The following is a 16,265-nucleotide window of genomic DNA, read 5'->3' as shown; positions in this document are numbered from 1 at the left end:
TCAAGGTATTTTTGGAAAAGGTACTACAGGGAATGTGAATGAAAGTAGAAGGATTAGTTCCAAGATTAATTCAATAGCCCAGGAGAGAGAGGGTGCTTGAACTATGTTGGTAGCATGGAGATGAAGAAAAGTAAATGGATTCTAGATATACTTTGAAAGTGACTGAACATAAAGAATGAGGAAAAGAGACAAATCAAGGATGGCTCCAAGAGATGTCTGACTTAAGCAACTGCTTGGCTGATGGTGCCATGGTAAGTAACACAGTAATTAGTTTTAGCTGTTCTTAGCAACTAGAAGAATAGAAGAGATAGAGGACTGCTGATTCTACAGCACAAAACAGCAAAAATAAGTAAATAAATAAAAAATAAATAAAATAAATAAAAAAATAAAACCAGGGTACGAAAAGAAAAGGCAATTAGGTTATCTATGAGAGAACAGCAATATCAGACCAAATTTCCCATGGAAAACAACTGTAAAGGTTATATAAAATGCCCCTAAATCCCCAGCTATGTGAAGGTTTCCGGAGAACAACCAACAGTCAGGACTTGAGAAGCCAAGATTCCTTAGACAAGGGAAACACTTTGAAGATCTCACTTCAATTCCCCCTTCAGGTATTTGCCAATTACCAGCACAGAGCAAAAGGCCAAGCAGAAAGCAGCATCCCAGAACTTGTATGAGTCTCACTGGGCTGGGAAGACACAAAAAGTGGATGTTGCACCACCAAGGAGCCAGGAATTCAGGATCTCAGGAAAATAAAAAGGAACCTCAAAGAAAGGAGCCCAATATTCTGTTCAACTTTTCCTCTCCAGGAATGTGCTGAATGATAAACAGCATGGACTGAAATTCAGGAAATCCCAACAAAAAGATGTTGAAAAGAGGTTTTTAAAAAAAGCTTTCATCAGCCTCATGATACTTGAAATTCGGGACTTGCCAAGGAAGAGGTATCTTGGCAAATATGCCAAACCTTCAACCGAGACTTTAGCTAAGGGCTATATACCAGTAGTGCACCAACAATGAGGCTATCAGAATTTCCTGACTGTCCTGAATTCAGGCTCGTGTCATATCAGTCACTTATGAATCAAAGTAATCAATGTTTTTCTAACTACTCACCAGAGGATATTAAATCCTATATGCAGAAAGATAACCATAATTCAGATTCTCTATAATTTTTCATCACTATGTTAATAAAACATTGCCAGGCACCCAAGGAAAAAGGATTGAATGATCAAAAACAAAACAACAGAAACAGGCTCACAGGCAATCTAGATATGACAGTCATCAGACAGGAATTTTGCAACAATAGTTAATATACTCAAGAAAACAGATGAAAACATAAGATTTGAATCTATGTAAATTTTAGGATAAAAAATACAAAAACTAAAATTAAAAACTCAGTAATTGGAAATAACTGGATATTGGACAGTGAAAATATAAGTGAACATGAAAATAGGTGGCTAGAAAATCTCTAGGCTTACGAGAAGGGGGAAAAAAGAATGGAAACTGTGACATGACCTAACATACATGTAACTGTAGTCCCATAAGGAAAGAAGACAATAGAATAGAAATAATACTTAAAGAATATTAGCTAATTCCTGGGCCAGGTGACTGTAATCCCAACACTTTGTAATCATGCCTGTAATCCCAACACTTTGGGAGGCTGAGGTGGGTAGATCACTTGAGGCCAGGAGTTTGAGACCAGCCTGTCCAACATGGCAAAACCCCATCTCTACGAAAAATACAAAAATTGGCCAGGCGTGGTGATATGCGCCTATAATCCCAGCTTCTAGGGAGACTGAGGAACTAGAATCACTTGAACCCAGGAGGCGGAGGTTGCAGGGAGCTGAAATCATGCCACTGCACACCAGTAAGACTCTGTCTCAAAAAAATAAATAAATAAATTTAGCTAATTCCCAAACGACAAAATATAGTAAGCCAAAGATTGACTCAGGACCTCAAGATACTCTACAAGCTTTATGTAGACTACCAAAAAAAAAAAAAAAAAAAAAAAAGCTACAAAAGAGAACATCAATAGTAAAATTGGTGAAAACCAAAGACAAGATATAATCTTTAAAACAGCCAAAGGAAAACACATTAACTTCAAAGGAATAACAATACAATTAAAAGCCTGAGTTGACATAAACAGTGGCAGCCAGGTGATGATAAAAGAACATCTTGAAGGTGCATGAAGTAGGGACCCTTTAAAAGTGAGGTAAAATGAACACATTTTCAGGCAAACAAAAACAGAATTCATTACCAGAAGACGTGCACTAAAATTTCCTTGAAAAGGATAATTACCCAGATGCACATACAATCCAAAAAAAAGAAATGAAGACTTTCAGAACGGTAAATTTGAGGACAAAGTGAAATGAATAATGATTATTTTAACAACGACATTTTATTACCACTGTTGTTATTATTTCAACAATAATAATAATGACATCTTTGGGGTTGAAAACAAAGCAAAGACTGGAAGAGGGGCAAATGGAATTAAATTAAAAGGCCATTCCATTACCCTGAACTGGCAAAGGCAAAAATTTATGATAGACAAAAAAGTTAAAGATGTACATTGTAATCTCTAGACTAACCAGTAAAGATAGTAAAAGAATCTATAACAGAGAAGCTAAGAGAAAGGCATATGGGAAACTATTTGATTAATCCAAAAGAAAATAAGAAATGGAAGGGGAAGTTCTAAAGGACTGATGATGGAAGCAAAATACAAATTGCAAAATTGTAAATTTAAACCCAAATAATGTGCTACAGTAATTACATTAAAGGTAAAACAGAGATTATCAAACTTAGTAAAAAAGCAAAAACTCAACTATATATGATGCTTAAAGAGATTCATCTTATGTACAAAGACAAAGAAAGACTTAAAGGAAATGGACAGAAAAAAAAAGAATGTTATACGAGGCACAATTTGAGAGAACTAAAAACATACAGACAAATCCTTACATATGTGGCAATTTTAACACAAGTTTCTCAATTGAGTGATTTAAAAAAGACAAAAAAAAATTCAGTAGTGATACAACAGATTGAACATGATTAATAAACTTAATGGCTGTCTATGGCGCACTGGCCTCAATTTTCTAAAACTGACCATAAAGCAAGTGTCAACAAATCACCCACAAGTGAAATCACAGAATGATTCCAGACCACAACAGATACCAAACTAGGTATCAATAACAAAAATATAGCTAGAAAATCCCCAAATGCTGAGAGCACAAGGGAAAATTTAAAATATGCTTTATTGAATGATAATAAAAAAATATACATCAAACTAGTAAGATCCATCTAAGTTGCATTTAGAGGGAATTTCATATACATTTTTTAAATTCGAAAAGTATTCCAAGAAAACCCACAAAGGAGCCAGGCACAGTGGTCTGCACATCTGCATTCCCAGCTACTTGGGAGGCTGAGGAGGAAGGAGCAGTTAGCTGAATGCAGGAGTTCAGAAACCAGCTTGGGCAACACAGTGAGACCCCCATCTCTTAAAAAGATTTTTAAAAATAGGCTGGGCACAGTGGTTCACGCCTATAATCCCAGCACTTTGGGAGGCCGAGGTGGGCGGACCACGGGGACAGAAGATAGAGACCATCCTGGCTAATACGGTGAAACCCCGTCTCTATTAAAAATGCAAAAAATTAGCCAGGCGTGGTGGTGGGCACCTGTAGTCCCACCTACTCGGGAGGCTGAGGCAGGAGAACAGCGTTAACCCAGAGGGCGGAGCTTGCAGTGAGCGGAGATCGCGCCACTGCACTCCAGCCTGGGCGACACAGCAAGACTCTGTCACAAAAAAAAAAAAAAGATTTTAAAAAATAAATAAATAAGCTGAAAATTAATGACTGCGGTACCCATCTCAAAAACCTTTTAAAAGTACAGAAAATTAACATTTTTAAGCAGAAGAAATAAAAGTAAAGGCAGAAATCAGTAAAAACTTAAAAACAACATTCAATTTGAAAATGGACCCTGAAAAGACTGAGTACAAAGAGACCCAAACTGCCAATAAGCAGATTTTGAAAAGGAGAGATCATAGATACTACAAATATCAAAACAATTATAAAAGAATATGCACACACACACACAAAAACCTTAAGCTGAACTGGAAAATCCAGACAAAATGGACAAATCCCTTGAAAAGCAAAACTTGTCAAAACTGACAAAGAAACAGAAAATAGGAATAGCTTTTTATGTACTGAAGAAATAGAATCAATAATCTTCACAAGAAAATTCCAGATGGCTTCACCAGTGAATTATTTCAAACACTTGTGGATGAAATAAAATCAATCCTCACAAATTCTTCCAGAGAATTAAAAAGCATTTCCCAACTCATTTTATGACGTCAGCATAACCTTGATACCTAAATCTGTCAAATACTTTACAAGAAATTTAAATTGCTAGCCAATGTTTTTCGTGAACAAAAAAAAATTATAAATGAAGTATTATCTAGCATATACCATTTGACTAATGTATAATTAAAAGCTAGGTTTATCCAGAAATTCCAGGATGCTTTAAAATTAGGAAATATATATCCTTCTCTTTCCCACCCGTCCCAAAACTAACACATATCTTTTGACAGAGCAACTACATTACTAAGAGTTTTGTCCTAAGGTAATAATCAGACAAGGCACAGAGAAATGCTTCAGAATATCCACTATGTCATTGTTTGTAATAACTTCTAAATGCTCATGAATATGGAATTAGCTAAGTAATTTATATACATCTATCATAATCAGTTCAAAATTATAATATAATTCTATACTTACTTGCATAGATACATGTTCAATATAGGCTGAGCTTAAAATATATAAGGAGGTAGTTTTAGGCTAAACTTGATTTAACATGACTAAATGAAAAGAGCAGGATACAAAAGCAAGACTATTTCTAAGGCAAAGAAAAACACTAATTTTATACGAAAGTAAAGAAAAACATATCATAAGAACATTTTGTCTAGACACAATAAATTGCCATCTTAAGTACATAAACAAAAAATGTTAATGTCAAACTTCAACAATTTTCTTCAGCAGAAAGAACATTTTCTTCTCAAAATCTAGTCAGAAAATTGCCCAAATATATATTTACTTAGACCAAAAATGCTACTTGATTTGACCAACCAACAGATAATCTCTCTCTCTTTCTATATATATATATATATATATATATGCAGTTAAAAGTATGAAGACAAAAACAAAATGTCCTGAAAGCACCAAATCCTTTACAAGTCAATCTATTTGTTACACATATAAAGCATTCAAAGTGGTACTTTTTTTTTTTTTTTTTGAGACGGAGTCTCGCTCTGTCGCCCAGGCTGGAGTGCAATGGCCGGATCTCAGCTCACTGCAAGCTCCGCCTCCTGGGTTTACACCATTCTCCTGCCTCAGCCTCCCGAGTAGCTGGGACTACAGGCGCCTGCCACCTCGCCCGGCTAGCTTTTTGTATTCTTTAGTAGAGACGGGGTTTCACCGTGTTAGCCAGGATGTTCTCAATCTCCTGACCTCGTGATCCGCCCGTCTCGGCCTCCCAAAGTGCTGGGATTACAGGCTTGAGCCACCGCGCCCGGCCTAAAAGTGGTACTTTTTAAGAAAAATCCACTGTGTAACAAATATATACACAAGAAGACTCAAAGTTCCAACAAGTTTAAAGGAAACTCCCTTTAATTTCACCAATTAGTAAGACAAGCAACCTTAATTAAAATCATTCCAATCCAGAGGTTACATAGTATATGACAAAGATACATAAAATAGGTTTCATAAAATAGGTTTCATTTCTACCATGCTAGCTCAGACCAATCAGCAAGGACTCCCTGGAACAAGGTATTGGGAAGGAACCTAAGGCATTCTTAGGATAATGTGCCTGAGGGATTCAGCAATGTTTGCTCGGTTATGGTTGTGGGCGGGGGGGGGGGGGGGGGGGACGTTTATCACTATTGCCACCAGACCCAAATTCCTATTTTAGTTCAACTTCTTCCTTGCTATGTGATCACAAACGAATTCCTTACCCTCTCTGAACCTAGGCCGTGAGAAAGTAAAAATGAGCTCGGTTGATAATCAGACTGTGATATCCGAAAGATACAGAGAAGATCAACAGGTAGAAAGTTTTTCCTATGGTCACACTGCAGCTCCAAAATGACCAACAAACTCCCATTCTGTAAGAGATTATGTTTTCTCACCAATGACTTTCCAAGTCCCCCTCATTTACCCTGTCTCCTAAACAAAGACTGCTGAAAGACCCAATTACTAACCCACCTCCACTTGATGTATAAATAGCCTTCAATCCAGGAGTCCCTGCTTCCAGCACAGCCCAAACCCTACTGAAAACTCCTCCCATTCTTTCTTTTCTTTTTTATTTTTTGGAGACAGAATCTCACTCTGTCACCCAGGCTGGAGTGCAGTGGCGCAATCTCAGCTCACTGCAACCTCTGCTCACTGCAACCTCCACTTCCTGGGTTCAAGTGATTCTCCTGCCTCAGCCTCCGGAGTAGCTGTGATTACAGGCTCCTGCCACCATGCTCAGCTAATTTTTGTATTTTTAGTACAGATGGGGGTTTCATCATGTTGGTCTGGGTGATCTCGAACTCCTGACCTCAAGTGATCCGCCCACCTCGGCTTCCCAAAATGCTGGGATTACAGGCGTGGGCCACCGTGCCCAGCCCTCCCGTTCTCTTTTACTGACACTCGGCGGTATCTGGCATATGCTCTTCCTAGCTGCAAAACAGTCAACCTAACTTGTTTCACCACAGATGCATTCCTGGTGGTCTTCACCTGGTGGGTATTAAGAGTTTCTTTATATACCAACTATATTTATCCAGGGTGACTGTAAGGATTAAATTAAATGCTATAATGTAAAACGCCAAGCATCTGCCTGGTATTAGCAAGTACACAACAAATATTAGTTCTCTCTCCCCTATGAGCTCAAAGTAAAGTTGTAAGTGTAACTTTATTTTTTATCACGGAACCAGTTCTTTACTATCAAGACACTGCATATCTGCAAAACACAGCTAACAGCCAGAAAATGAGCCCCCCAAAAAAGAGAATTATAAGCAACCAAAACAGATATGATCAAGTCCATGAAATAAAAGATCATACACTTTACTGTGAGGTAACCCCTAAAATCCTACTTAGACACCATTTGTTCATTTTAAACACATATTATTTTTAATAAACTTTGGAAATATGGTTTCCACACCCATAGCAAATTAAAACCAGCAACTGCAAATGGTTAGGAATAAGTAGGCACACTGATCACAAAAAAAAAACAGCTGCTCAACGAGGCAGGAGACAGAAAACTTGTAACTATCAAACATAAGAAGTTAAAATGTTCAGAAATCTTTTGTCATCTAACGCAGTGGCTTCTATATTTTTTTGATTGAAAATCCCAAACATAAAACACTTGAGGCACATATCCACAGTATATGTGTTTTCATTTATAAACATACATAGAGTATAAAACACATACTAAAAACAGAAGTTAAAAGATCAAAATTTTGTTTTACTTTTTACTTTACTATTTTAACTATCAACTATTTTAAATATTAATTCATTTTAATCTTTCAATCACTAAAAATGCTATTATTAGCATATTGTGAGCATTATTATTAAATATATCTCTATTTTTTAAAATCTTAGTTTCTTCATTTGTGAAGTTCAATGTATTTTGACATTTGGTTTTAAGAGTTGTCATAAGTCATAGCTGAAAAACTTATCTTACAAAGATGAGATCTATATAGAAGAACATGTTACTTACTAATTTCCTAAATCATATTACTTCTCCATTCTATCACCAAATACGCAAACATTTTTATTCAAAGTCAGCTACCTGATGTCAATGTTATTAAAATTTTCTTTTTTTTTTTTTTTTTTTTTTTTTTTTTTTTTTTTTTGTTGAGACGGAGTCTCGCTCTGTCGCCCAGGCTGGAGTGCAGTGGCCGCATCTCAGCTCACCGCAAGCTCCGCCTCCTGGGTTTACGCCATTCTCTCACCTCAGCCTCCCGAGTAGCTGGGACTACAGGCGCCCGCCATCTCGCCCGGCTAATTTTTTGTATTTTCTTTTTAGTAGAGACGGGGTTTCACGGTGTTAGCCAGGATGGTCTCGATCTCCTGACCTCGTGATCCGCCCGTCTCGGCCTCCCAAAGTGCTGGGATTACAGGCTTGAGCCACCGCGCCCGGCCTAAAATTTTCTTTTTCTTAACTGCAATAAGATATTTTTACAAATCAAAATGTTCAGCTTTCCAATAAATGGTCCAAAGTCAATTAAAATTCATTGTAAGGAAGATTTTCAACAGATAGGCAATACCTCAACACGCTTCCAAAATGTTCTCCATAACATTTGTTTCTTTCGAAAAGCAGGTACTTTCTCACTTACTATTTAAAATGTCGATTTTGCCTTGACGTGACAACTTAGGGATTGTTTTCCTAAAAATATCTGCTAAATTTTTATTTGTGGTAGCCTCTTGTCATCATGGGTAAGAACAGTATATAGAATACTCATCTTCTGTAATAAAAATGTGTGATTAATCTTTGAGTTCTACAATTCTTTTAAATGCTTTGACAGCAAACCTCTGTTCCCCATCTCAATACAAAGTATCATAGATTCTTCTTTTAAAAAGTATTTTAAAAGGGACTATATAACAGAAAACTGGAAAAACTCTGCGAAACTCATGATGCTGTTGCTGGCATCTACATTACAGAATTCACACATCTTCCCTCAGTAAACCACACTCTCAGCGACCACCTGAATGCAGGTGGACCTAGGAAAACCTCACAGCCAATTCATATAGTACGAATAGAAAAGCTCAATCCTTTTCCCTTTTGGGGCATAAAATAAACAAATAGACGTTCTCATATTTACTTCTCAAAATCGACTTGCTTCACCTCACTTTGTAAATTACTGATCTAGTGAAGGCACATAAAGCTTCCAAATCTATATTAGGTGCTGAGGGTATTATAGTTATAGCTTATACCTATTAATACTACTACTATATTACACAGACAGGTACCCAATAAACACTGATTAAATGCAAGCAATATTATTCAAATCATAGCTCTAAGTCGCCAAAAATCAGTTAACTTATGCACAGTATATTTCATTTAAGCAAATACAATGGTAATCCAATATTGTTAGATTGCGCTATTTTAACACTCAACCTCCAAGTATTCAGAAAATTTACTGGTTCAGAATGACTTATTACCCAAGGTTTCCAGGTTACCATGAATTCTACAGTCACTCTTCATTTTTCCCTCCCAGAATAAGATGACTTAGAAAATTAAAGAGCACATTTACTAAGTATATGCTTCAGTCTCCTAAAACACATTTACTGTTTTATATTATGAAAACTAATAGCACCATCAGTATTTTATCCACTAATTTAAAATAAATTCAAGCTTTAATACTACAAATATAGTTTTCATATTTCAAGTGATAGCAAAAGCAGACATTATAGACTTCATATTTAACACCACTATTACTACAGAACAGTATTTACTTTTTCCATAAGTAACAAAGACAGTAATACTTTGTGAGTCAAGGAAGTCACTCAACAATTTCTGAATGTCTAAAAACTATCAGAGGTAAAATAAAAGTTATACTATATCCACAGACATTTGATACCTGTGTAATAGGAATGTCAAAAGCACTAAAGGAAAATGGTTTATAGGAAGGAAAGATCACTGTGGCCTAAAATGAACTAAAGACCATTTCAGACACAAGCTGGGGTAGGTAGAAAGAAGTAATTCAAAACTGAGGGAAACAATGTCATCCGTTTTCTTAATAAAAATGTCTAATTCAAAATACCAAACATGAGACACATTCAAGTAAAAATTTAGAGAAACATTCAATTCTTAATATATTATTTATTAAGCTATTCAAGTAACACATATATGGAAACAGTACTTATCTACCCTTTGGCTTTATAAAACCCTTCAACTTAAACCTGAAATGAGAATCATCAGGAAGAGAAAGAAAAATAAAAAGGAGCTGTAAGTCAAGAGGAAAAAGTCCTTGGGCATTAAATCTCAGTACGCTTTTCTCAAAGCTAAAAACTTTCTATTTTCTGGACCTTTTTCTTTCATGGCATTTTCTCCTGGTATATTCAACATATGTCATTTTACTTTAACTTGGAAAAGTGATAAAAGTTCACTTTGAAAGGAAATATATTTTAGTAATTTCCTGTCCACAAGAGGGCTCCAATAATTCTTACATGAATGGAAGTGATACAACAAAAATTATAACAAAAATATTCATTAAGCACATAAAATATACTGGAAAAAATTTGAATTGTCATTATCTCATTCAACTCCTATTACAAATTGTTGTTATCTGCTACCATTTTTACATTAACAGTTGTTAAAGATACGGGGCTTTTCTTTGTTTTATCAACTAAAATGTTCTGAATCACAAAATTGCTCTGCCATTATTCTCACACTGTCAATTTCTCTCTTAAAGTTTTCAATATAATAGATATTATAAAGTATAATTTTAGTCCAAAGCTCTAAATAGTAGCCTAAATGTCGTATACAATACTCTTATGAAAACAAGAATGTATTTCTTGATAACTTTACCAATCCAGAAAACAAAATTACCACTGCTGCCCAGTCTTAGGTCTTATTACTAACACAGGCAGTGAACATTTTCTTGCAAAAATCCTACAGTGGTTAACATAAGTCACACTGCAACTATAAACAATGAATATTGCCGCATCATGAACTATGATCTTGGCTGAAAAATAAATAAATAAATACATCATTTAAATACAATATATTATAATGACACTCTGTTCACGTATTTTCAGATTTCTTCAAAAATAAGTTACTACACTAAGATGGTATTAAATCTAGCTCAAACTCAATCACTCTTAGCAAAGAAAAACCAACATTTCAAGTAAATACATTTATATTTATAGGACATATATATTACAGAATGTAGTAAAAGTACCAAATACAAATTATGTTTTAAAGGGTACAGCAAATCCATTCACTAGGGGTGCCACTCCCTCATCCAAAAAATTGACATTTGGATTATTAAAAATGAGAGTCCTTATGCTAAACACAAAAAATTATTGAATGTTTAAAAATAAATTTTAAATGTGAGTTCTATGTACAAAACAAAAACCAAAGCTAAAAAATCTATTTTAAAGTGAGTCATAATCATGGCCATAAAGACTTTACCAAAAACATCAATTGATTTAGCAATTATTGTAGCTCGAGAATAAATTATCTCTATTGGAAACATGACAGAGGTTGTAACTTCACCACCCCATCCCATCTCCCCAACAGGATTTTCCTATACAACTGACAAGCACCATTAACATATAAAAGATTGACTTCAATAGAAATGACACCACCACCAAAAAGTAAAAGTGTAACATTTGTTTCTAAATAGCACATACTGTCAACTAGGAGAAAGCTTAATTAACATTTTACTGCATCTAGCAAAAATGTGTTTATTCATAAATGCAAGTTTAGCGGATTGTAACAGTACACATCCTGATCAATTTAGAGTTATGCTACAAGGGATATATGTCATTAGCTTTGCCCTGGGAGTGGTGAGAGGGGCTCCTCAAGGTTTGGAGCGGTAAATTGTTCTGTCATGAATGTAAACGAAAATCAATTGTCAATTAATGGTATGAAGAGTTTAATAATTATGAAGCATTTAATCGACAACTTCTAACCAATATTTGTCATGTTATATTTCAAAAAGTTAAGAATTCTAGGCATATAGCAAATGATAGACTTCTTAAGCAAAAATGCAAAGTAAACTAATAAATGAACGTTTAAAAGACTTTCACAAAGAAAAAAATCTTAACCTCTAACCAGTTGAACAGAAAACAAGACATAAAAAAAATACTCAGAACAATCAAACTGTGCTGTACCTTAGTACCCACTCTGAAATAGCATCATCAGGGCATTATATGTTTATTACATAATACTGCTTTGCCCTTGCATATCACCTTTAATCAAAGGATCTCAAAGCACCACAGAATCATCAAGGCCTTAACATACAGTCTGAAACAGATAAACTGTTATATTTTATAATTGCAGATATTAATAAAACCCTGCTCCTACTTCCCAGTCCTCTGATCCTAACATCAGCCTCCAAACCTCTCTCTGACTTGGTAACAGTATTTCCCAAATCATCTCAATCTGTGACTGATGCTACGCACATTACAGCTTTTCTTCACTGGACCTAAAGGAAGTAGTGGCACTGTTTTAATAACACACATCTATTTCATTCCAACTTCCGTGAGAGAATAGATGGTACTTAAGGCTAACCTATCTTGCACTGTGCTTGATGATATAAAATGGAGGCTTTCGAGAGAGCAAATCTTTGCTCGAGGCGATGAACCCACAGATCACTCATCAAACAAGGGAAATAGCATTTCCCAGCTCTGTCTAGAGACCGCTCCCGGCAGCTTCAAGAGCGGTATAGAGGAAACCTTGTCCAATCGTCCTTAACCAGGCAGGAGGCTATTTCATGTGTGCACACCAGAAGAGAAGCGAAAACTAAAAGGACAACGCACGAGTTTTAGGACTCAGGAAGGAGAGTGTAAAGCTGTTATGTGGCCACCCAAGAGACAGAACACTGTGTTTCCTTTGCATTAAATGGGAAATTAAACAAGAGCAAAATGCCTTTAAACCAAGGTCAAAATAAGCCATTTAGAATCATTTAATTTTTATTATAAAATCTGTTTATGAGGTTTGCTCCTATAGAAACATCTGGCGTTTTAAAATTTAATCAGCAGGCCGGGTGCAGTGGCTCACGCCTGTAATCCCAGCACTTTGAGAGGCCAAGATGGGTGGATCATCTGAGGTCAGGAGTTTGAGGCCAGCCTGGCCAACATGGTGAAACCTTGTCTCCACCAAAAAAAAAAAAAAAAAAAAATTAGCCGGGCGCCCGGGCGTGGTGGTGGGCGCCTGTAATCCCAGCTACTTGGGAGGCTGAGGCAGGAGAATCGCTTGAACCCCGGAGGCAGAAGTTGCAGTGAGCCAACATCGCGCCATTGCACTCCAGCCTGGGCAACAAGAGCAAAACTCCATCTCAAAAAATAAAAATAAAATTAAAATTAAAAAATAAAATTTAATCATCAGCAATGTTCAATTTGTTTCCACTGAATACACAAACACTCAAATGTTAACATATGTGAGCACGACTACATTAACTTCAACTCTTTCATAAACAGGATTATTCCTCTTCCTGTTAATTAACTGCATTATGTTTGTCCTTAGGACGGCAAAGTGTAACTTCACACTCACACAAACCAAGCCCTCAGCACTGTAAGGTTACAAGGTTACTGCCAGTCAACAGACTCACAACCTTAGCCTTTGTAAACAAAACAAAAAGAAAGGCGTCAATACACAACAGTACTTTTTGTTTCAAGCTCTCAACACTCAGTGATCGTAATCGAGGCTCAATACTACGTTTCCTTAGCTTTATGTCTAATATGGAATTTACTACTAATAAATATTTGCCATTAAAAAGTCCTGGAATAGTCCCAGTAAGTACCAATACAGGGTCAGCCTACGTTTGTGAAAATCCCAAAATATCTTAATATTTCTGTTGCCATCCATATTCTGACATTTCAGAAAGCTCACTGCAAATTCTAACATACTTTTTCCTGAAGAGATGTGTATCCCTGTTCTTGAAAAATATCAAGTTCGTCCCTACTGCACTGATGATCTTGTCTGTGTCATAAAGCAAGATGCCCGTTTCCTTACCTATTCTCTGGTAGGGACACCCGTCCTCAGCTCTGCCCACTGTCACTGACGTTTTCAGAAACGTTAAAATACTAGTGTTCGGAGGCTTCTAGCAAAGAGGGAGATGTTTTGTCCCCTCAAGCTACCATGATACATCTCCCTACTTCTCCACTGTCTTCAATGATTTAGAAAACACGACCAAATGAGAGAACCTATATTAAAAGCAGTACTTTCTAAAAGGGGGAAACCAGAAGCTCCAACTTCTCCAAATTGCTCAACACGGTGGCTTTGCGACAGTCCCCAGCAAATCTTCGCCCCACGCCTGCCGTCTTTCCGATTAAATAAGATTGGAAACCACAGTTAAATCAGAGTGTCATAACTTATCGTCACTTACCATATCCGCCGGGACATTACTGGACATCTTGCCGTTTGATATATACTCAGATGTTTACGGAAAAACAAAACAAAACAAAACAAAAAAACAAAGAAAAAACAGCAGAAGTCTTCAAGCTACAGAAATAAGCCTTCACGATTTTGACTGGTTCGTGATGTGCTTTCTCCCCCAAAAATAAGTTATTTCGGAGCCAAAGTGCCGGTCAGGCCGAGGTTCTGGTGCGAAGAGGAACAATCCCCAGGAGCTGTGTCGCCGGAGCAGGAAGAAACTCCCGGGACAGCAGAGGCAGCCCCTGTCGTCGTCGTCGTCGTCAGCAGCAGCAGCAGCAGCAGCAGCCCCAGGACCGGCCGCGCCAGGTGGACCGAGCCGAGTGACACACGGACATGTAGAGGGGTGGGAGGGGGTTAAATCCGCCTTCCTCCTTTCCCAGCCCCGGCAATGATTCACACTCGCTCCCGAGTCAAGTCCTCATTAAGCAGGAGAAAAATGCCCCAGCGTGGATGTACACAGATAACTATGTAGCTACACATCGACGCGTGAGCCTTGAGTGGCGGCCGAGCGGTGGCCGGACCCTGGCCGCGGACTTGCCGAGCCGCTCTCGGGGCGCCCGCGCGGACGGCGCGGGTGAACGGCTCAACTCGCGCCGCCGGGACGAAGAGCCGGGCCGCGGAAACCCGCGCTCAAGGGCATTTAACTAGTTGGGGGCCAAAGCGTAAGACCCGGACGGGGGACCGACAGCGCGGGGTGCTCGGGGCCGGCCGGGACACTCCACAGCCCCTCTGGGCTCAGGCCGCGGGCACCTCCGGGCAGCAGCGCGGGTCGGGGCGCATCGTCTCCGGCGCCTCGGGGCTCCTCTTCTGCCTCCGCCTCCCCCGCCGCCGCCTCCGCGGTCTCCGCCTTCCCCTCCCCTCCTCGGCCTCGCGAGCTCCGGGCGACGCCGACTTCGGCTGGTCCCCGGAAGAGGCCGGGTCCTCCCTCTCCTCAGCCCGGGAATGGTTTCCTCGCAGAGCTTTGTTTCTCCTCCTCCACTTTTCAGTCCCACACGCCGCAGCCGCCTCCTGTCATCGCCTCTCAAACCAACATGGCGGCAGTGGCGGCGGCGGCACCGGCGGCGGCTGCCTGAGCGAGAGTAGGGGAAACGGGGAGAGCACGGGCCCCCCTTCGCAGCCACCGCCCCCGTCCTCGTCCTCCCTCCGCCGGCACTAAGTGCGTCACCACGGAGACCACCCTCGAGCATCACGGGAAGTGTAGTCTACGAGGATGGGGGCAGGGAGCCGCCGAATGCGTCCTCGCCCGGCTCCGAAGCCACGCCCCCCATAGCAACAGTTGCGAGGAAAGGAAAGCTCCCTTCCCTTGCTTTGGACAAGCTGCTGCCCAGGAGTTAAGTGATACCTGCTACCAGGAGTGCTGTGATCATGAGAATTGTTGGGAGAAAATAATTCTGCACAGAGAAATTCCCTTATGCACAATATGCACACAGAGCTAAAATATGCTGTACCTCCAAGCAGAATAATTCATTTTAATTACAGCACACTCTCCACATCCTGCAATCTCAATGCATTTTGTAGAGTGATTTCATCTAGGTCTCCTCAACACTACATTTTGAAGAACAAAAGCAATCATTGATTTCCAATAAGGTCACAGAAGTTCAACAGGAACAAGGATCTCATTAAACAGTGAGAATGCTTGAACATGTGTTTCCTTGAAGACCCAGGGCCATAAAGCTACAATCAACTTAACTGAAATTACCAAAACTGTATTACATGCAACAATGTTATTTTTCAGATCTGTATCAGGAAATAGCTACTACAAACTACATGGGGATTCACCAGTTTACCCATCGGGACCCTAAATTCCACTCTATATAACTCATAATGTAATTAAAAACCTATATGCCTTGCAGTGATTAGCAAATAGGAGAAAATAATGCCATCGTTGAGAGACCAATCAGATGGACATTTGTGATTTCTGCATTTTGTTCCTAAATCTGAGGTCAACATCTGAATCTCTATTCATATCTTTCTTAGTCCTTTGACAGAGTACTTTAGAAAGGGCAGTCTCAATATGACACCTACATATAAATGCCAATGAATTTAGAGTCTGAAAGTCACCGCTCCAACCTACAGCTATGTGACCTCATCGGTAAAATGGTCTTGCCTACCTTCCAGGGGTAAAGTAGGGGTAG

General features: G+C 38.6%; 1 protein-coding gene across 3 annotated transcripts in view; it reads right to left on the bottom strand.

Moving 5' to 3' along the window:
• UBL3 (ubiquitin like 3) overlaps nucleotides 1-15,209 on the bottom strand; it is a 77,816-nt gene extending 62,607 nt beyond the window's left edge. Inside the window, exon 1 of one of the 3 annotated variants that reach the window (XR_004443083.1) lies at nucleotides 13,708-13,912. Coding sequence is in view for 1 of the 3 variants with exons in the window: in XM_033236297.1 (XP_033092188.1) it covers nucleotides 14,081-14,107 (27 nt within the window). In the remaining 2 variants the exon portion in view is untranslated. The other 2 variants (XR_004443087.1, XM_033236297.1) reach the window with 2 other exon arrangements.
• Between the last annotated feature and the right edge of the window lie 1,056 nt (nucleotides 15,210-16,265).

The sequence above is a fragment of the Trachypithecus francoisi genome, unplaced genomic scaffold, assembly GCF_009764315.1.
Source record: "Trachypithecus francoisi isolate TF-2019V2 unplaced genomic scaffold, Tfra_2.0 Contig01461, whole genome shotgun sequence".
NCBI classification, from domain to species: domain Eukaryota; kingdom Metazoa; phylum Chordata; class Mammalia; order Primates; family Cercopithecidae; genus Trachypithecus; species Trachypithecus francoisi.
Note: the sequence above shows the minus strand (reverse complement) of the source record. Positions and strands in the feature narration are given on the sequence as shown.